General features: G+C 42.0%; 1 protein-coding gene and 1 long non-coding RNA gene across 2 annotated transcripts; both read right to left on the reverse strand.

The window, feature by feature from the left end:
• Window positions 1-2156: 2156 nt before the first annotated feature.
• LOC137065780 (uncharacterized) lies at window positions 2157-11581 on the reverse strand. Its single transcript, XM_067437309.1, has 17 exons — window positions 11242-11581; window positions 10196-10290; window positions 10123-10152; window positions 9756-9921; window positions 9586-9670; window positions 9402-9516; window positions 9207-9327; window positions 8771-9120; window positions 8506-8691; window positions 6726-6849; window positions 6538-6659; window positions 3263-3472; window positions 2845-2966; window positions 2650-2731; window positions 2479-2562; window positions 2301-2406; window positions 2157-2220 (listed from the first exon to the last, which is right to left on the reverse strand). The coding sequence occupies exons 1-17, from the start codon at window positions 11579-11581 to the stop codon at window positions 2180-2182; spliced, it is 2379 nt and encodes a 792-aa protein (XP_067293410.1). The 3' UTR covers window positions 2157-2179.
• LOC137065804 (uncharacterized) lies at window positions 5478-6122 on the reverse strand. Its single transcript, XR_010901794.1, has 2 exons — window positions 5765-6122; window positions 5478-5671 (listed from the first exon to the last, which is right to left on the reverse strand). It is a non-coding gene; the product is annotated as an uncharacterized lncRNA (long non-coding RNA).
• Window positions 11582-22880: the final 11299 nt, after the last annotated feature.

The raw sequence follows: 22880 nt of genomic DNA on the forward strand, positions 1-22880 counted from the left end.
CGCAAGCTTTAATTCTCCTCCCCCTTCACATCGTGCCACATTTATTTATTAATTTATTATCATATTTACATGTACAAGACACAAATTTTTGTCAAATAACAACACCTGACAGTTGCAGAATTATATCAAAGCACAAGAAAATGAAAGAAACAAATAGAAACTAATATTATACAACGAAAAAGCAGTTAATAACTGGAATTCGTTGTTAATAATAACTGGTAATATTGATTAAAATATGGACAAATATGGTATTTTGTGGAGGCTGAAGCTTACAATATAAATAGTTATCTCTAATGTTCAAGAATCCCGACTAAATCCAGCTGTCATCATTAATTGACGCCGCTTTGAAGTGACGTTAAAGGGAGCGAGGATATATCTTGATTCAATTCCTCCGCCCTCGCGTCTTTTCCTCGGAAGCTAGGAAAGGAAATGAGGTTGCACAAATAAGAATTGGGAAGCACCCCAGATCTCGTTAAGTATGAATGCGATCCGCACTTTATGCGCCATGTTGACGTTATCATGTGACCCATGACGATATCACAAGCGCGACAACTTGTGTGACAGGTTTAATTCATCTATCTTCTATATATTAATATTGGCTTAAACTTGCTCATTTTGTGGTCTTGTTTAAGAAACAGCTGCCCATTTATTTTGTCTTTGTAGCATAATAAATACATTTTAACCCTACTAATCTGACCGTTGCATCCTTTTTTATCTTTGCAAAAACCCAAAATCGTGATCTCTTGAATATGTTGTCAATTTCTTTATTTTATATGCACATTAAGTTCAGGAATTTGTATGTTAAAGGTTCCCTAGAATGAAAAATTTAACTAACCTTGCCATAGTTAAATAAAAAGAGTTCAGTACTTGGCCATCACATACAGTGAGTCTCAAACACTATTGCCTTCTCCTTTATATGTAAATCTTGTTTGTGAAAAACACCACGGAAAAAAAAGTCCATTTTCAACCTAACGCCACCTGTGACGCAATCGCTGGGATCCTTAATATGTACGCCCCTAAGATTTGCATGTCAGCCCATGTTAATTTTCAGGCGGAATTCAGCAGATAAACAAGCGTCACGCGAGGATAGCGAAAACGGCAGATCATGGAAATAAATGTCATGTTCCAGGCTGTGCAGGGGATGTGAGGACTTTTCATCCTCTTCCCACAGATAAAAAAAAAAAAGTCAACAGTCATGGTTGATGTTTATTGGATACTGCAACAATTTAATTCAAAGTTGTTTGTTTGCTAAGCCCATTTCACCACGGAGAGTTTTTTCTAACCTGGGACAATATCAAGCAGGATTCGCTCAGTGTCTTGAAGAAAGGGTCGATAACAACCAAATTCCTGCAAACAGTAAGTAGTGATTGTATCCACTTCTTGACTGACGAACCCATTTCTGATTAAATTGAAAGTTTCTTAGTAAGACAACATTACAATAATATCCTGTGTTGTCTAGATCTAACTACTACTGTTTAGTTGCTCACAGGTCGCTCACTCGATCCTTGTAGCTAACGTCACCTTCTCCACCATCCAAGTTGAAACAATAGTCATTTGACAAGGCTTTAGCCAACTTGTGAAATAAATATACATTTGAGGACTGAAGTATGTTTATTTTGCAGCAGGTGAGTAGCAAACATGACACTGACTATTTTGAGTGGCTTCTACATTACTTTGTTTGTCTAACTCAAGCAACTTTTAAATCAGGACTCTACTGTCAAACGGTAACGCTACTGTACAAACAACATATTTACACGGTACCCAGTTCAGTTCGTGATTCAAAGTTAAGAAGCTATCATTGTCAAATCATTGCCATGACAGATGGTATAGATGTGTTAGCGGTGCAGTGAAACAGCCAATCAGAGCAGAACTCTGCATTAATATTCACGGCCCTTCCAAATAAGGCGAAAACAGAGCATTAGATCCTAGGGAGAATTTCTAGGGTTGTAAATGGACCTGTAAAACCGGATCTGGACAAGCTGACCTTAAATAAGCCACATACCCTCTATTTAGATATCAGGACAATTTGAAATATTGTTTCAAATCATTCTAGGGCAACTTTAAACCATGTAATCATGCATAAATCTTTAGACAATTTGAGTGCACACGAGGCAACAAAGACTGATTGTATAAAATCAACTTTATTTGAGTCATGTCTTGCAGCCAGTACCGAGTCAAATCATGGACAGGGTGACGTGTAGGTGGTCTCAAACGCGTCACCTGAAAGAGGAACATGAAGTGAGCTTGATCAATTTCAGTGAGTTCAGCCAGAGCAAAGCACGATTAGGATGAAAGCGTACTTGGCTGATAGTAGTCATAAATGTTGATGACTGCTGGCTTGAGATTTTTCACTGCAAGAACCTGGTTCAGCCGAAGAGTGTAGCTCATGGGGACTCCTTGGGGAACCTACGAGACCGAAAGGATGAACAGTATTCGAAGATGGCAGCTAGTGAATATACCCAGTGTACAAGGTCTCACCTCTTTCAGATACACTAGGACATGATCATCATCTGCGTCAACACGCTCCACTAGCGGAGCAAACGACTGGGGTGGAGATCCAAGCTGAGGGGAAAACCATAGTTTACAGACAGACAATTATATTTGAAGGAGCTTCTAGCATCTTGGGACTAAATCATCTTGAACACAAACCGGTGACGTATCTGCGGTGAAGCCTGACAGGAGCTTAATGTCCACGATAACCATGTTAGTGCTTGCTTTTACACCGTTGTATCTGAATGGGTAATGGGGGAAATTAGTAGTTTAGTCAACCGGATCACCACAGCTCCCTTTTGCAAGAGTCAAACAAGAGCTGGTTTCAGGAAACCAAGCCAAAGCCATCCTCACTTCACTATGAAGTTCAACTTGAGATTGGCTCCCAGCCGTTGGCAGTCTCCCTTAACCGCCGCTTCAACACTCAGTGTCCTGGTGACTTTAACGGGTGTTGGGATGTTGTAGAAACATGCAATCTATAGTACATTACATTTACATTTACATTTACATTGATGCATTTAGCAGACGCTTTTATCCAAAGCGACTTACAACTCAGGAGAACAGGAAGCGATCCGTCAAGAAGAGGCAACGAAACACAAAAAGTGCCCTAAATACTAAGATTTGTACACGGCTCAGAGTAGCAAAGACCAGAAAAGGAAAGAAGAAAGGAGAAATAGAGGGGGAAATATTTTTTTTTTTTTTTTTTTTTTACGTACGGAGAGATTTTTAATAAACTGGGTTTGCACAAGACACAGGAGGTGAAGATACAGACCTGCACGGATCCTGAGGCTTTAACACTATATTTGCCAGGAAAGTTCTTCAGCGGTTTCTCCTGATACAGCAGCCTGTTGTCCCGATTCACGGTTAAACTATAAGAGTCTCCTCCTACCACAGAGGACTGTACAGTAACGGTGCTGGAGCTGTCCAAACTAAACACTTGAGCAGCATACACGGACAGGGCATGAAGAGCCACCACTGTGTCCTGAAAACAAGCACCAGATTAACCTGTTAACCTGAATCACAACTTTTAAAAAAAATCCTAGGAAATGCATACTCAGACTGAAACAAATACAGTTGGTGAATCCTTTGCACTAAAAGCATAATTATGGTCTCATTTGAAAGCAGACACCTGGCAGTTTACTGTACAGTCAAAATGATAATATTTTTTATAATCAAAAAAATCTATAATAAGCTTCAAAATTTTGTAAAGTTATTAGAAATTTATTTGTATGAAATATCTTTATGAAAATAAAATTGAAGTTGGCCTTGGAGGAATCTAGAAATGCACTACAGCTAAAGCCACAAGTCTGACCATGTTATACTGTATTTCAGATCTGAAGATGATAAGTCTAAAACTCGGAATGTTATTAAACGTTTTACAAGATCGTTTCATGTGATTTTATTTTGAGATATCTCTAAAATATCAACTGATGTTTATTGCCATGTCTTCTCAGCTTTCATTCAGTATATTGCCTCTATTGTTTTGAGGTGCAAACTGCCCCATTCAGTTTGTCTCCCCGGCACACATTCACACTTCTGCGGACTGGTTGTGGCTCTAATTATTATTCTTTTGTCTGCATTATAATTACTAACGACTCTCTATTCAAACTGTTCTATTCAAACCTCATTTCTAAATCAAACCTCTTACTTTACCCCCACTGAGACTCTATCGAATGCATTTCGTCCAAATAAGCATTTCAGTAGTTTTACATTTAGAAAATGTTCATAAAAATTAAGTATTTACTCAGTGGCAGGTGCATCTAGGGCAAGCGATTTTTTTTACGATTAAATTTATACGATTAAAATCATGTTTTATTCAAAACTTAATAATAATAATAATAATAATAATAGATTTTATTTATAATGCACTTTTCATTCCGAAGAATCTCAAAGTGCAACAAAGGGGGGGGGGGGGGGGGGAATAACAACAAAAAATGAATAACAAGTAAAAATATAGAATACTACAAACAATCAACCAACACAGAAAACAGAACAGAAACAGAGCTGATGGTGAACAGAAACAGAGCTGATGGTGAACAGAAACAGAGCTGATGGTGGACAGAAAACAGCTGATGGTGGAAGTCTCTGTTAGCTCCGCAGCACACTGTTAGCTCCGCAGCACACTGTGGTCCACTCCATGTTTCAGATTTCTCCCAGCGGCAGTGTCCCGATGACATCGCCGAGGCACGACAGCTGAAGACCAGATGATGGGTCTTCTTCATGATGATTCAAACGATGGGGATCGCTGCAGCACCATGCAGGAGGCAGAACATTCCTCCGGGCACTTCTGTGGACACACCGGGGCCGGCGCAGATGTCCAAGCCGTTCCACGGTCGCAATGCAGGACGGAACAGCGGCGCAGCCGAGAAGCAGAACATCCCAACATCATGCCGGACGCCGACGACGAGAGCCCGGATGACGCTAGCCCGGTGCAAACTTCAGCCACCATGCAGCCCAAGCCCAAGGGAGACCACCAGTGAGCACCAGTGGCGAGAAACATCAAATGTCCTCCAAACCAGAAACCAACCGCAGCAATTCAAACGTAAACATTAGAGAAGCGGTTGAAAACGGCGAAACGACGAACAACGACCTCTCAACGACCTCTCAGTGGCTGCCAGCAATCAGCAACAGTCCCAATTGTAGCTCTGACTGTTAGACTAGTCACAAACATAAGGACATAAAATAAAATGTAAATCTAATAGTACATTAACATGATTTGTTGTGGGTGGAGAAGCGGCGAACAGACAACGCCAGCGTCCTCTCCCCCACGTTGCCTAGCAACCTTGCTTCAAAACTTGCTTCATATCACTTTATAATTTATAAGTCGAGTGTTTTATATAACAATATGTGATCTCATGTAACTTCGGGTCAAAAAATCTGACAGAAAATATACAATGCTAAAAGCTATGTGGAATAGCATTGCATTATAAATATAATCTATTATGAAACCACCCAACATGGCATAAAGAACACAGACCAACCATATATTGCCGCGATTGTGTGTTTATTGTCTTAAAACGTGTCTATCATGTCACTGTGGTACAGAGTTCCCTGTTGCATGAAACAGCCATCTGAACGCTGCTTGCTGTTTAACCAATCCTTTGCACTCTGCAGGACATTTGGATCAATGAAGATGAATTGCCCCGCTAGACCAAAAGACCTCAGGACAAAGGCAGTCAACCTGGCCGTGAAGAAGGTGGTGACAAACTGAACTTAAACCGAAAGTGCCATAACAGCTCATACACTCACAACAGTAGAACAGGAAGCAGCTCACCATGTATTGGATTTGTCATGACCAAAGGTGCTGTATGAACCATCCTCGTGTCTGTAGTTCAGTTGTCCTTGATATCCGGATTAGGTCAAAAGCCACATGTAAATTGGTCAGGCAGTTCGACAGTCTGATAGTCTAAGGGGAAGAGCAGGACTAAACCTTCTTGTCATTTAGGCTCCTAGACATTTAAAGTGGATTGGTCATCCATACCAATTCGAAGGTAGCCTGTGGCGGTTTCTCGAATGGCTGCGGTGAGTTGGCCCGTGACCTTCAGGTACAGCAGGACGTAAATATTGGGAGCAAGAATGATCATATTCTGTTCTCCACAGCCAGAAGGCATCTGTAACAACTCATCTAGATTCTTCAGTGCACGACCCATTATATCCCCTACAAGGGAATAAGCATAAAGCCCACATCAGAAACAACGTTATTCAGCCAAACATAATGCGTCACTTTCTACTCCATGAAATGCTTTACCAAGGACTGAAACGGAGCATCTGGCTGATCCCTCAGTTACATTTCTCGGAAGTGTCACAGTCATGTCTTCAGAAAGAACGCTTCGTGTAGACCGAACAAAGGGTCAGCGTTGAACATTAGGCTAATGTTTGGCTGAACAGGGATAAATCATTGAGTGCAAACAAACCCTTTGGACAGAGTAACCAGCTCTGTGTGTTTGTCCTTTCAACTCCTTCAGGCTATAAAAAGCAATAAAACATCACATCAGTAAAGCAGAACGAGTTCCAATGTCAAACTCCTGAAGGCCGTTTTACACTTACCAGGACAAGTAGACTTTGAGTGACAACGTCAACGCGTCCTCTTGACGGCACGGTCACGGCCTCAGTGCCACATCGAGTGCGGGATGGCTCAGCTGAAGCGTTGACCGTCACATTGACCGTTCCTGTGGTGACAGACAGGAAGTGAGCAACACCGCTTCAAATTTAGAAAATGCCGGTACAAAACTGACCGAGAACAGGAGCTGAGAGAACCCATTTGAAGGTCTTTCTCCCATTGGCACAAAGACAGGATGAGTACGGATCAGGATGTTCTGTAAGAGTGAAGTTTGTGGATGAAGCTGGAGTCACTTTAACCTGCCAATGAAACGGAGCACATGAAGCAAAGATGGGACCTTCTCTATACATATCCATTATATAAAAGGTAAATAAACCATGACAGACCATGATACACTTGGACAGATAGCTGAAGACCGTGGCCTTCAGATCAAAAGACGGACTATGGAGTATGGCAGGGAGAGCTCCAGGAAGAAGGGCTGGAAGACTGTCAGCAGAGCGGGAGGAGCCAGACCGAAACCTATTGAGGACAGGCAGAACGCATCAGTCTCCCATGTGGTGATGGTGTCAGGAACAGCGAGGGGAACTTGTGTGGATCCAGTGGCTCTGAAGGACAGCAGAAGAGCAACAAAGGGGAATTCGTGAGTTTACTAATACGTACTTCAGAAGGAACAAGATCCTTCACTAACCCCACTTGAGCAAGCTGCCAGAACCAGGTTTCTGGAAAGTAAGTCCTGATGGTCACATCAGAAGAGGAAGCGTCGCCTCCAGCACTTGCTTGTAATAAAAAAACAACGATTAACCACTGAAAGGGACAAGCAATTTCACACACTCTTGGTATATTAGAATATTTATTCTGCAGACTATGCGAATATATCACAAAGAACGAGGAATAAGCTCCAATAACTGAAGGCAAGTTCACCAGGTCATTGAGATTCTCACTAAAATAACCTATGTCTGGAAAGCGAGAATACAGCCGGCACGGAGGGGCTCGTACAGCAAAATTTGTTGCGATCTTCATTCCCAGGCTCTGTAATAGTAACGAGTCAAAACAATAGTCGTTGACTTGAGTCTTATTCAGTGACTACATGGCTATGAATGTTTTCTACCTTGAATGCTGTGTAGGCTTGATTTGTAGCCTCAACGGGGTGGAAAACCAAAACATGGTTCATCCTCAACACTGTACGGGTAACCTGATAGTGAGCGCACTGGGAGCAAGTCAAACACCTGGGACCATGAAACAATTGCTTTCTGTAAAAATATTGCACTAAAGGCCTTTCGGCATGTTATGTTCAGAGTTTATAATGTAAGGCGTTACAGCGCAAGGTACAACACTGCTGTAATCATAACAGCCCTATAATAGCTAGGTTTGTCAGCACTACTCAAATTCTAAAGCTGAACCTGAATGTCAAGCAAGCTCAAGGATTTAAAGAGCAACTGCACATGGATACCATTTCAGCACTCAGGCGTCTTCCTGGCTCCAAGATCCGGACGCTCTGATCAACAGCACTAAGGCCACACAGAGCTCCTGCTTGAGCAGAGACCGTCAGAACATTTCCCTCAGCAGTAAAAGCTGTAGCAGGAGAGAACCGTAGAGACACCTGGAACAAGGATCAATGCTCTGTAGGGCATGTCACCATTCCCCACATAAAGCCAAAATATCCTAGCGCACATCATACCTGGTTTTGGAAACATCTTTCCGTCTCAAAAGACACCGTAGCTGCAACTACATTCTCACTGGGCAGAACGCAGTAGACCAGAATCTGCACTGCTGGAGCCATAGCGACACTGACAGACAGTTGGAACGACACCGAGCCACTCGTGACAGTATTAGAAGCGCTTGCTCTGACTTTCTGAAATCCATGAAGGACAATCACTCCTCTGGAGAGGACCTGACAGAAGACAATACAAGATGCTGAACAAACAGACCAGCACACAAATTAAATGTCCACTCACCATATAGACGATATCAGCGCTGTAGTCGCCAGTCTCTCCAAAAAAAGAATACTTCACGGTCACTGGAAACACAGCACCACATTTGAGCGGCTGCTCGAGTGTCACTATAGTCAGTTGAACAACCCTCGTATCTGTAGTGAAGTATGGGGATTTGTAACCATAACCAACCACTGGAGTCACACTCACCTGCGGAAACAGTGAATGGAATTGGTTTCTTGCAAGGGTGAGTGGTCTACAGTCACAAAATATAAAGAGCAAATCGTACCACCAGATTGAGATCAGCTTTTGGAAGATTAGCAGTGTTGAGGGAGATCGTGGCCAGTCCGTTCTGGTTTGTGGTCAGATTCAGCAGCAGTTTGTTTGGCCAGCTGGTACCATCCAGGAGATACACAGCTTTACTTGCAATTGGGGTCCCATCGAAACGAGACACGGATATCTGGTACAAATGACCAAGGTTAGGAAGGGGAACCAATTTAAAGGCTTCTGCAACCAGGGAGACATTTACCTTTCCATTATTTGTTAATCCAGGTTCAAAATAATCTTGGAGGTCCACAAACGTGACCTTGCCAACTTCAAATGTAATGGACACCATTGCAGATTTTGACATCACTACATCTGGGAAGGAAGAAAAAAATAAAAATAAAAAATAAAGTCAACTCCCTCCATACACAGCCATTGGTTCAGATCAGCCAATAGCTCACCTGTTCCCTCCTCAGTGACGGTCACATTTACAAGTAGTGTGACTTGCATATAATTTTCAAGCGTAGTGCCAAAAAACACTGATGTGTCGACAACAAGGACAGCACAGACTGTAGCATTCATCTGGTAGCAGAACAAAGGAGGTCAAATTTAAGACAAGCAGAAGAAAACCCTCCATTCTAAGGCAGGAGTCAAACCTGTGCAGTTTTATTCAGGCAACGGCGGGTAACGCCAGGCACCGCAACATATGAAAATGGCTCACGGCACACTTCCACCAGCACTTGACCAGGTACAGGTTGGCCATACGTGTATCTGGGAAACGTCACAAGTAACATCAAAAATTGACCATCCGCAAGATAAGAAAATACAAGCCTTACTCACTTGGCACAAGCCTCAACTTTCAGTCCCACAGCGGCAACGCTGTACGTCTGTGGGGTGTTTGCGGTAACATCAAACTTGGGCAAAACTAAAGCAGGAAACAAACTTGCCCAGATTAGGAGCCCAGATCTGTCGTTGAACTGCTGCTGTACATTATAGGAACAACGACTTACCATATTTTTTCACCACAAAAACATGGGAGATCATTCTGTCACCAATAAAAGCCTTTATTGTATACATCCCTATCTGAGCCTCTGGGTTTAACTTGTGAGAAAGCTGCAAGATCCACCCCGTTGAGGAAACGTTTGTCCACTGGCCAATCCGGTTATTATGATTGTCCTATGAAAACAACTAACAGATCAGAGGAAAAACTACAAACAAAAAAGACACCCATTCAAGAAAAACATCAGCTCCATTCAAAGACTTGCACTGGAGCAAATTCTTACCTCCACTGCCACCAGATTGTACTGAAAGACAACTCCATGTGTAAATGGATTCTCTACAACTCTAATATTCAACCATGGGTCATGCACTGCTCACCCGTTTGTCCTGGATTGTAGATGGGTTTGTCTGTTTGGATGAAGGTCAAAGGCAGGTAACGTCTGAACATGACTTTCCTCTCTTTGGTCACTCTGAAGACACTCCCTTGAACTTCCACCTTCAGCTTCTGCACAGATTCTCCAACTAGTCGAGGAGCCTGCAGAGAAACTCAGTTAACACACAACAAACCAGACAAGGGAGAGAAAAAAAAGAAAGAAAAAAAACCCCTGACGTCTCATGACAACAGACCTGGAAACGTACTCGGTAACTTTCGTAACCTCGGTTCCCTGAGAGAGAGGAGCTTTATGGTCGCGGTCTGGAGTGGCTCGAAGGGGGGACCCTTCATAGCGTCTAAAACCACCGCGAGGTCCCAAATAGGGACCGAAGGAGGGCGAGGGGGGTTCAATCTCCTAGCCCCTTTAATAAAACGTACAATGAGCTCACTTTTCCCTAGTGAATGTCCCGCGATCTGAGCGTGGTTAGCTGCTATGGCGGCGACGTAAACTTTGAGCGTGGAGGGGGAACGACCCGCGTCCAGTAGCTCTTGGAGAAAAGCGAGCTCTTCTGCTGTTTCACATGAGCGTGCGTCGATATTTCGGACGGCACACCAGTTAGAAAACTCCGACCACTTCAGAGTATAGAGCCGCCTAGTCGCGGGGGCTCTAGCTTCCGCAATAGTGTTCATAACTCTGTCAGAGAGGTTTCCCAGTTGATGGGCCATATGTGGAGGGCCCATAGTTCGGGACTGGGATGCCAGATCTTCCCCTTCGCCTGCGTGAGGAGGTCTTTCCTCAGCGGAATGGGCCATGGGGCTGTGTCTGACAGCTGGATCAGATCGGAGCACCGTGGATGCTGTCTCCCTGATTTTCTTGATGGTTTGCGGCAGCATCGCGATCGGGGGGAAAGCATATAGCGGGAGACTGGGCCAGACATGGGCCAGGGCGTCCCTGCATTTGGAGAAAAATATTGGGCAGTGAGTGTTGTCTTCTGAGGCGAAGAGATCCACCTTCGCTCTGCCGAAGGTGTTCCAAGTTAAGAGAACCGTTTGCGGGTGAAGAGACCATTCCCCTGGGGGAATGGGTCCCCTGGATAACATATCCGGACCCAGATTCAGAATACCTGGCACGTGAGCCGCCCTCAGGGAGCTCAGGTTGTGCTCTGCCCATAAAAGGAGATGCTTCGCCATGCGGTGAAGAGAATGTGATCGCAGGCCGCCCTGGCGATTTATATACGCTACCACCGACATGTTGTCTGTACGAACCAAGACGTGGTGGTTCTTTATATGTGGAAGGAAGGCTCTCAGCGATAAGGCGACCGCTTTCATCTCTAGACAGTTTATGTGCAGCCACTTCTCTGTTTCTGTCCACAGGCCAGAGATCGGCTTGCCCTCGTGTAGGGCTCTCCACCCTCGAGTGGAGGCATCTGTCGAGACCACTTTCAACTTCGTAACCGTGCCCATAAGCACGCCCCTCCGATACCACTCTGTCCCCGTCCAAGGAGCCAAAGCTTTGACAACGCTGTGGTTCACTTTGACGGGAAGACGGCCCCACCCTAGTGAAAAAGAAGTATACTAAGTATACTTGCGGCCGACTCATTTTCAGTATATTTGAAGTGTGTTAATGACTAGTTAACTTGAAGTGAGCTATTTTGACACAACTAATTTTGTACTAAGTATATTTAAGTTGTAATTAAATTGTGTTAAAGCACAACTTTAAGTGTATTTAGTATACTTTTGTGTGCTAAATTGGAACAACTTTAAGTATACTTAGTACACTTTAAGCATAATGACTAATTACATGCTTTAGTGATATTAAATGTGCTTTATTTGTATTATAAGTATATTTTATTTGTGTTAAGTATATTTTATTTGTATTATAAGTATACTTTATTCGTGTTATAGTACACTTTATTTGTATTATAAGTACACTTTGTGTTGTAGCATAATTTATTTGTGTTTTAATAAATTACAAATTAATTACCAGTATATTCAGAACACACAAGCAATGTACTATGAATATAATATATATTTTATTTACCATGACTCATTCAAATGACTAAAAATATACACTTTGTAGTCCATAACAATACAATGTGTTATTACTTAGCTATACATTGTACAAAATACTTTGAATTACATAATGTCACACAATACAGTATTTTAAATGTGCTACATTACATTTTAATGAATTTCTTACTGACTTACTTTCTCAATGTTGAATGCATTTGTTTTCAAGGACATTACAATAAATGAAATCAAATCTAACACACATAACTAATGAAGAGACATTTCATTAAACAAGCCCAACGATTTTTATAAATGGTTTCACATGGTTTCAGCAAAGCTAAACAAAATTAACTTACTATTATTTTCATTAAATTAACACTGGAAGATGTAGGAAAACATATCATTGAACTAATTCCACTGACCATCTCTATACATAAGTATAAATTACACATTATATTCAAATTTCTGGTGAGCTGCTCATTACACTTGCGTCTGATGGCCGCTTACACATCATCAGGGAGCTGACAGCAAACTCGTGAAGAACCCAATCTGTTAACAGAATATACGAGATAAGGTCAAGTGCATGTTCATTCAACTTTTTAATCACGTTTAGTGACATTACATATTAGGCTACTTACCTCCAAACAGAAGGACTTTTTCCGGTGCTTTTCGGGATCGCGTAACGTTTGGCCATTTTATTTCAAAACAGTTTATCGTCACCATCAAGGTCAGGCAGCGATGTGGCGTAATTGATCTGGTCCGAAGAATGAGCAATGTACTTTCCGCTCGCAGTGTTTTATTAAATAAATAATGTAACGAAACATTGTGCTTCACCTGCAAGGCTGCAAACCTCCCGCGAGTGAGCGTCATACAGACGAGTACCGTCAGCAGCTCTGCGTCTGATTGGCTGCAGGCATTGAGCAACACAATCTGATTGGTCACAGATCAATGAAGAGACATTTGAATTCCGATAAGAAACAACTATTTAACCCATATTTTCTTGCGTTGTATTTTAAGTGTGCTGTTGGATTCTTCTTTGCCAGTGTAAACTTAATAAACATGTTTACACTTAAATCACAACTAAAGTAGGGCTTATAGCATACACTGCGTATATTGAAAAATGGGCTTTTAGTCCATATAATAATTTATTTATATAATAATAATTTATCATCACTTGTTTATTCATGCTTAAGCTTGAACAGTTAAACATGAATAAATAACCTTAAACAGTATTTATAACTTTTTATACAGCTTAATGATATTGATTTTGTATTTTTAAAATATGCTTTTAGTGCATTGTTAACAATGACAATTTTAAGCATAAGTTTAAAATATATAACAAATATATTTTAAAGTAATGTTCAAATCAGTGCACTTTACAAAAGTACACTGAACTTTCATTTAAAGTATATTTTTCTAAAATATATTTTTTTTAAATATACTAAAATACTATTATCTTAAAGTGTGTTAAAAGTTGTATTGTGAAATATGATGCTAATATATTTTTTTATATATTTAGAAATGGTACATTTTTTGTAAGTATATTTCTAATGTACTATCGGAAAAGAGAATATATTTGAAATACAATAAAGTATACTTTTTTTCCACTAGGGCATTTCCATGCGTAAGGAGGGACACAGGCGTGTAGCCAACGCTGGAGGGGACGCATGTGTAACAGTCCCAGTCTGAGCACTAACGATGCCGAGGCCATAAGGCCAAGCATCCTCTGAAAATGTTTCAGGGGAACACGAGTCCCGGCTTTGAATGAAGCCGCCATGTTCTGGACGGATAGCGCGCGCTGTGTCGTTAGCCGCGCGTTCATGCGTCTCGAGTCTAAAATTATGCCCAGAAAAGATATCTTTTGAGTGGGGGACAGCAAGCTCTTGGCGATATTGATCCTGAGACCCAAACAGTCTAAATGGTTGAGGAGCCAGGATCTGTGTGTAAGTAGTTGTGCTCGAGACTGGGCTATCACTAGCCAGTCGTCGAGGTAGTTGAGCACCCGCATCCCTTTCAGCCTGAGCGGGGCTAATGCCGCATCCATACATTTTGTAAACGTGCGGGGCGCCAGGGATAACCCGAATGGCAGGACCGTGTACTGATAAGCCTGCCCCTTGACGGCAAATCTCAAGAATGGCCTGTGGTGGGGGGCTACCTGAACGTGAAAGTACGCATCTTTCAGATCTATCGTGAAAAACCAGTCCCCGGGGCGAATGTGCGCGAGGATCTGTTTCACCGTCAGCATTTTGAAAGAGCGAGATTAGAGCTTTGTTCAAATGCCTTGGATCTAGGATGGGCCTGAGCCCTCCGTCTTTCTTCGGAACGAGAAAGTATCGGCTGTAGAAGCCCGACTCGCTTCGGGATGGGGGAACGGGCTCCACCGCTCCCTTCTCTAACAGTTTCAAAATCTCGGTGCGAAGCACGTGACTGACGCTGCTTTTCACCGAGGTTTCGACTATGTTCACAACCCAATTTGATACACCGGGCATGGCTTGCCAGGCCTGAGCCCGACGCGATAGTGGCTGGAGCCGGCGCGGATAAGGGTCGCCTACTAGAGGGAATTTGGTAGTGCTGCCATTTTGTGCTTGTGACATAGAGGGGGTAATGCTTATGTGTGGCGGCGTGCACTGTGGAGTGGGCGCCGGGACATTTATAGCATGGGTGGGAGGGGTATATGAGTGTAGGAGTGCAGACTGATAAGTGGGCACATTTACTACAGAGAAAAAGCTCTTTTTGAGATTTATTTGGGTCGCCGTCATAACGGCGTTTGTGTGCAGAAGAGTGCGTTTGACAACGGGCTCATTGGCTGCGAAACTGAGGTCGGCAGTCACCTGGGTGCAGGGAACTGGGAGACCGGGAGGGAGAGATGGGGGTCCGGCCGAGGCGAGACCTGACCATCTCCTCTTTCTCCTTGCGGCTAGGACGGCTTCGGAGGCTCAGGGTTCAACACAAGCTTGGGTCGAGGTCCCCGGCGTTCAGGCTGCCTGCTGCGGTTCGTGGAGCGGGAGCGTTGGCGCGTTCCAGAAGAGGAGCCTGAAGAAGAGCTGGAGCGCTTGGGTAGGAAGTGCCTCATAGCCTGAGAAGCCTTTTGCGCTTCAGTGAAACGCTCCGCGAACCCCACGACTGACGGACCGAAGAGACCGATAGTAGAGATGGGGGCGTCCAAGAAGGAGGCTTTATCCGCGTCCTTCATCTCGGTCAAATTCAGCCAAAGGTGCCTCTCTAAGACCGTCAGGTTAGCCATATTATTTCCAATGGCTTGCGCGATGGCTTTAGTAGCACGAAGGGCCAAGTCCATTGCGCTGCGAAGGTCCTTCAAAACTCGTCCAAAGAGCGGAGAAGTCTGGCCTGGAACACCTGAAGGACAGCCATGGTGTGAAGGGCCGCGGAAGCCTGGCCACGGAGGCATACGCTCGGCCAGCGAGAGCAGAGGTGGTGCCGCAGGGCTTGGAAGGGTGCTTCGCCCTGGCCTGCCATCCTCTGGAGGAGGGCGGGCAGAGGTGAATGACGACAGCCTCTTCGAGGGGGGGAAGAGACTCGTAGCCTTTTTCCTTGGCGCCGTCGACGGTAGAGAGCGCTGAGGAAAAGGCGGATCTCGCGCGAGCAGAGTAGGGAGACTTCCAAGATTTAGTAAGCTTGTCGTGTACCTCAGGGAAGAAAGGCGCGGGCTTCTGAGGAGAAGAGAGGCGGCGGCTTTCTAGGTACCACTCGTCCAGTCTGCTGCTGCTCTTCGGGCTGGGACCACTCGAGTCCGAGGTCTTCCACGGCCTTAGAGAGCACGCGGATAAGCTCCGCGTCAGCATTGGTTTTGGAGCTCGTGGCGGTCTGCGTTGAAGCGGGGGGCTCCGAGACAGAAACTGACCACTCGCTACCCGAAGCGGCTGTGGAGAGGCTGTCCTTGTCTTCCTCTGGCGACGGGCCACCGAAGGAAACCGAACAAGCCGCTGCATGAGAGGGGCGCTGTTCCTCCTGAGTGAAGGTGACCGGCGAAGGCGAGGCATGCAAATATAAGCACCTTTTACGGCGGGCTTTCTGGAACGCCCCCCATTGGTTCGTTCCTCTCAGCCGCCTCACCATAGGCTCCTGCAGTTGCCGCGGCCTGGCCAATCAGAGCGCTCCTCGCGCTGGGCTATGGCCGTACAGCGGCACTACGCTTTACATGGATACCTTTATTAATAAAGTTTTGCTTCATATTCTCGAGAAAAGGAGTTTTCCCCATACGTAATACGAGGAACCTCTCTCGAAAGGGAACTAAAGCAGCGATGAAATGGCTTAGAAGAAACCTGCTGCACAAGTTGAGTCGTGCCATTTTTGTCATCGAGCAGAGAAAGGGTCATCATGAGACTCTCTTGCGGTTTCAGAAGACTTGCACACAATTTGGCATCAGATCCAGACTCAGTCACTGCAGGGAACATCACCATAAATCATCTGTGAAAACATGAAGAAAAAGAAAAAAGGAAAGGGAATCAGTTGTCGGATTTGGTTGGGGACTTTGACGTTGCAACTAGTGATGATACGTCTGACAATGCTCCGAAGCTTGCTTCAAACTCGAACGGTCCTTGAAATGAACCACTGCTCCGGAGCTTGTATCATTACGTCACTTGTCACGTGAAAATGCCTTCTGAGGCAAACACACTGCTTTACTCCTGCAGTGAACCACCTAACTGCTTTGACAGCCCAAATGTTGACAGGTTTGAAACCTGCCGGCTGTATTTCTTGTGTGCTTCCACACATGATACTGCCATGCTAAAAAATATATAAATAAATAAAACAAAAAATAAATAAATAAAAAACACTTTTACTGAAATTCTATTGCATGTAATGGTTTTCATGGGAATTTTATTGGTTTACTGATATGTGTTGGGATCTATTGGTGGGGGCATCACATCCTAATGGAATATGTCCCACACACGAAGAAAAAAAAAAATCTGTAGTGGTTTAAATGGTAAAAGCCAAAAGTAAAGTATTTTAATAGAAACCATTAGAATTTCTGTGATGGTTTCCAGCTTTTTAAAGCTGGTCTGATCTTCTGTCCTTGTCTAAAGAAATAATTACACACGCACACATCATTAATGTTTTATTATCAAGGTGAACACATGAAATTCATCAGTATCTGTAAAATGCACCGACATAAATGAGTTTCACAGCACTAACACTGTTGCAGCTTTGATCGCCTCGGTAAACACGTAACAAACGGGGCGTGAACATAAGCCTACTTGCATTTTATGGTTGTCAGCTTTGTTGCATTACATTTACTAAAGGCACGGAAGATTGTGGCTCATTTCAAGTCTAGCACAACAGCAAGAGATAGATTATTGGTTTTACAAAATCAGATGGGCAAACCTACTCATAAGTTGATCCAGGAGGTGGATACTCGTTGGAACAGCACATATGCCATGTTAGAGCATCTCTTTGCTCAGAGGGAGCCAGTAGGTGCTGCTTTGGTAACTCTGAAGACCAACCTCACACCTTTGACTTCAGAAGAGTACCAGCAAGTAAATGAATGTCTTGGTGTAATGTGTCACTTCAATGAGGCTTCTACTGAACTGTCAGAAGAGAAGAGAGTGTCAGGGTCAAAGGTGATTCCTCTTGTAAGAATGCTGAGGCATGCAATCAGTACAAAGATCTCACAGGTTCATGATGAGACGGCCTTGCAACTGTGCAACAACCTCATGAGACTTCTTCTGAGAGGATGTCTACATATGAGACTATGAGTGTCATGATTCTTGCAACTCTGCTTGGTCCACGCTTTAAAACTATAGGTTTCTGCAGCCAGTCAAATGCACAGACTGCTGTGAGACGTCTCACAGCAGAATGTGCTGCAATCATTAGAGCAGGCCAAAATACCCAATCCACATCCTCTCAAATCCCCTCACCACAACCAGAAACAACAGAAGCCACAGGCAGCGATGTAACCCATTCAGGTACTGTTTGTTGTATTGTGTGTGTGTGTGTGTGTGTGTATTTGGCATGCATCATGCATAGCTATTGCAGAGAATTCATTTACATTCCATCAAAGTTTTATTTTGTTCTGTCTATTAGGTATGTGGGATCTACAGGACACCCATGTTGTGGAAACCAGGAAAATGAAAAATGCAACTGCAGATGCCACAGTTGAAGTGCAAGTGCAAAGCCCAGAAATCCTCTGCATTTCTGGGCTACCCAGAAGGGTGTCTACCCACATCTTCATCATCTTGTCCTGGAATTTTTATGCACTCCTGCCTCCTCAGTCCCATGTGAGAGAATATTTTCAAAGGCAGGGGAAGTAGTAAATAAAAAAGAAATAGACTTAGCCCCCACACTGTTGAACAAGTTCTGTTCCTTAATAAAAATCTTTGATTTCTCCGATTACCCACAAAATTAAAACTCCCCAGTTCACAAGCACTTCACCATTCTACAATTATTTTCTTTTCTTTTGATTATATATGCCTACATGAGCCTTGCTTATGAATTCATAGGTTTAGGACTAAGGCTAAAGTTTCTTTAAATAAGGCTGCATGTGTTGATCAAAGCAGATTCACAAAAAAATGTTTCTATACATGTTAATTTGTCCCATTTATAAAAATAATAATTATAAATTCATTAATAGGCTCGTTTGTTCACATGTCATAAGTATTCTACTAAATTAACAAATAGAAGAATTTTTTTTTTTCTATTGCTTTTGTGGATTTCACAAAGTAAATTGTTACATGAAACAGTCAAAAAATGAATGGGTCCTCTGGCACAAGCAGCTCTTCAACTTATGACCACAATATGTCGTTAGCGTGCACTGTGTTGAAAAGCTTCGAGTAAAGAACCTTTTTACGATACAGTTGAGGGGAAAGCCTCGGTGCTTCACAAAGCTTCATTTCACCATCACTAAGATAAGCCCTTTCCAAACACAAATCTCCCTCACAGCCATGAGGAGCTATCATCCAAGACCACACAGACGTCTTTCAAAAACCTGCAAGGCTACTCTACAACTTAATTCTGAATCATCTTCTTCTTCTTCTTCTTGTATTGTTTAATGGCGGTTGACAATCCAACTTATGGTGTATTACCGCCACCAACTGGACTGGAGTGTGAAGCATCAACAGGGACTTAAAAAAAAAAAAAAGGAAATTAAAGGTAATTAAATAAATAAATAATATTTATGCCATATATAAATTTTAAATTCTGCTATCCAATCCTGTTTCTTTGAGATAACTAAGTATTTCCCTCTGTATCCTTGATTCTCCTGAAGCACAACTTAATAGATTTGATATACTAAAATTTACTAATCCTATATCTTTCAATTTATTAATAAACTCTTCTCTTTCCCTGCTAAATACTACACAATGTAAAAGTACATGTTCAATAGTCTCTACTTCACTGCATGCGGTACACAATCCAGTTTGGTGTTTCCCTATTATAAACAATGAATGATTTAATCCAGAATGTCCTATTCGGAGTCGTGAAATGATGATATCTTCTTTCCTACTATTAAAACACTCTCTCCCTTTGCCAACTCGTTTTTGAATATTGTAAAGATGTCTGCCTTTTATTTCCCTGTCCCACTCTTCTTGCCACTTTTTATTCATGTATTCTTTAATTCTTCCTTTTATTTCAACCCTACTTAGTGGAATTTGTACTTCAATATTGTTATGTTGTAATGCCTGTTTTGCCAGTTTGTCAACTGTTTCATTCCCATGTACTCCCACATGTGCAGGTACCCATATGAACTTCAGGACTATACCCATTTCCTGTATTCTTAAAAAATTTATTAGAATCTCATATATTAATTCTGTTCTAGTTGTTGACTGCCCTGATATTAAACTATTTAATGCTGACATAGAGTCTGAACAAATAACTACCCTTATTGGCTTTACATCCTCCACCCATTGAATCGCCAATAGAATTGCTATCAACTCAGTTGTAAAAACAGATGCATAATTAGTTATTCTTTTCTGAATGTTGACCTGGAATCTCTGAATGTATACAGCTGCTGCTGTGTATCCTGTTATAGGATCCTTTGACCCATCTGTATATATATGGAGCATTGAGGAATATGCTTGTTCCAAATACTCTTTTACAACAACCTCCTTAGGTATGGATTTTTCATTCTTGAGTTTATATTGAAGACAAAAATCGACTTGAGGTGTAGGAAGCAACCAAGGAGGAATATCTGAAATAACAATAGATGGACTAACTGGAATTTCCTTAATACCTAAAGTCAAAGCATCTTTGTTTGCTGTCCAACCAAAACTAGTAATACTATTATTTCCATACTCCCAACACTCTTTTAATATTTCTTTGACTGGGTGTGTCTCTGAATGCCCTTTAATATTAATCCAATAATTCATTGATAATTTCAATTTACGTATATGTATGGGCATTTCTCCTACCTCAACCTGTAACGCTGCTATAGGAGATGTTCTAAAAGCCCCACAACAGATTCTTAATGATTGTGCCTGAATTGATTCAACTTTTTTAATAAGCGATTTTGATGCAGATCCATAAATAATACATCCATAATCGATTACTGACCTGATCAAGGCACAATATATTCTTTGTATCGACTTTCGACTAGCTCCCCATTCCATCCCTGATAAACATCTTAATACATTAATACCCTTTTTGCATTTTTCTAACAATTTCTGTACATGTGTATTAAAATTCAACCTAGAATCCATCCATATCCCTAAATATCTAATAACTTTAACTTGTTCCAGAACCTGATCATACAGCTTCACTTTTATTTCAGGGATATTATTTCTCTTCGCAAAGCAGACTAGTTGGGTTTTAGCAATTGATAATTTAAAACTCCATTTATTGGCCCATTTTTCCACGTCATTAACGGCTGTTTGAATGATTTGTGTTACATATGATACATTTCTCCCCCTCTTCCATATTGCTCCATCATCAGCATAAAGAGATCTTCCTATATCTAATTTGACATTTTGAAATACATCATTTATCATTATATTAAACAATATTGGACTGCACACACTTCCTTGTGGAGTACCATTATCTATTCGGTATATTCTAGAACATGATGTTCCAACCCTTACCTGGACTGTTCTATTCAGCAAAAAATCTTTTACCCAGTTAAACATTCTTCCTTTTATCCCTAATTGTTCTAACTTTATTAATAGCCCTTCCTTCCAAAGCATGTCATAAGCTTTTTCAATGTCAAAAAATATACCTATTACCACCTCCTTATTGACTTGAGCCTTTCTTATATCCGTCTCTAAACATATGGCAGCATCTAAAGTACTGCGTCCTTTCCGAAATCCACTTTGATGAGGTGAAATAATTCCTTTCCTTTCTAATAAATAGCTCAATCTGAATACAATCATACGTTCCATTATTTTACACAAATTCGACGTTAACGCTATAGGTCTATAATTTGTAGCATTATGCTTGTTCTTAGCTGGCTTTAATATAGGAATAATAACCCCATGTTTCCATGATATAGGAAGTCTCCCTGTTCTCCAGACTTTATTAAAAAGACGCAATATATAATTCAAAGACACATCGGATACATTTTTTATCATCGTATAGCATATCTCATCCTTTCCTGGAGATGTTTGCTTAACTCCCCCAACTGCTCTCTTTAATTCATACAATGAAAATTCCACATCAAAATTATCATTGGATGTCTCTTTCTCCATCATAATATTTGGATGTTCCTTTATACTTTGCTCTCAATTTATTTTCATTTCTTCTGATATGTTATTGTGGCAAGGGGGGCGTGGTTCAGCGAGGTCTGCAGCGGGAGAGAGGGCCGCGGGACGAGCGGTAAGTGAGTGGGTTGGACGCAGATCAATAACACCTGTCTCTTGTTCCAGTAATGAGCGCGGAGACGGGATAAAACACCAGCGGAACCGGAGACCAGAGAGAGAGAGTCGGACTGTTGGTGCGAGAACACAGAGACTGAGTTTACCCGGAAGCCGGAAGTGCCGCGAACCGGAAGTTATTGTTGCTTATGAGTTTGACTGAGAACACACGAAGAAGTGTGTTATTGACATTGAGAAAGAGAAAATAAAGATACGCATCAACAGTCCAGCCGACCCCTGTGTCCTCTTCCTTCCTTACTATATCGAACTTGCTACAGTTATCATTACTGTGTACCTTAACAAACACCTCTGCTAACATTTCTGCCTTTTCTACATTAGTCACAGCTATTCTATCCTCATTATTCAAAACAGGTAGACTGTTATCTACTTTCTCCCCTATGGAATCACAATAACTTCTCCAGTAATTCTTTTTAGCAGCTCTTATAACCCTTCTCACATTGGCTTGTGTTTTTTTATATTGAATTAGGTCATCAAATTTATACTTCTTTCTAACCTTTTTAAAAGCCTTATTTCTAGCTTTAATTGCTTCACTACATAACTCGGTCCACCATGGAACTGACTTATTTCTTTTTATTCCTTTGCTTCTACCAATAATTTGTTCAGCTGTACTATACAGAATTTGACATAATTTCTCATTATGCATTTCTACACTGTCCAATTCCTCATTAAAAAACAACTTTTGTAACTTTACTTCACTAACATATTTAAATGCCTCCCAATTTGCTTTTTTAAATTTCCATCTACACATCTTATCCTCTATAATTTCACTAACCACCACTCCTATTTTACAACTAATAGCATAATGATCACTTCCTATTGTAGAGTCCTCCCAAACATCCCAATCGCACATCCCTGCTAAACATTCCGACACCAGTGTTAAATCTATATGTGAGCAAGTACCCCGAGTTACATCAATTCTTGTAGCTCTACCATCA

The sequence above is a fragment of the Pseudorasbora parva genome, unplaced genomic scaffold (genome assembly GCF_024679245.1).
Source record: "Pseudorasbora parva isolate DD20220531a unplaced genomic scaffold, ASM2467924v1 scaffold_31, whole genome shotgun sequence".
NCBI lineage: Eukaryota > Metazoa > Chordata > Actinopteri > Cypriniformes > Gobionidae > Pseudorasbora > Pseudorasbora parva.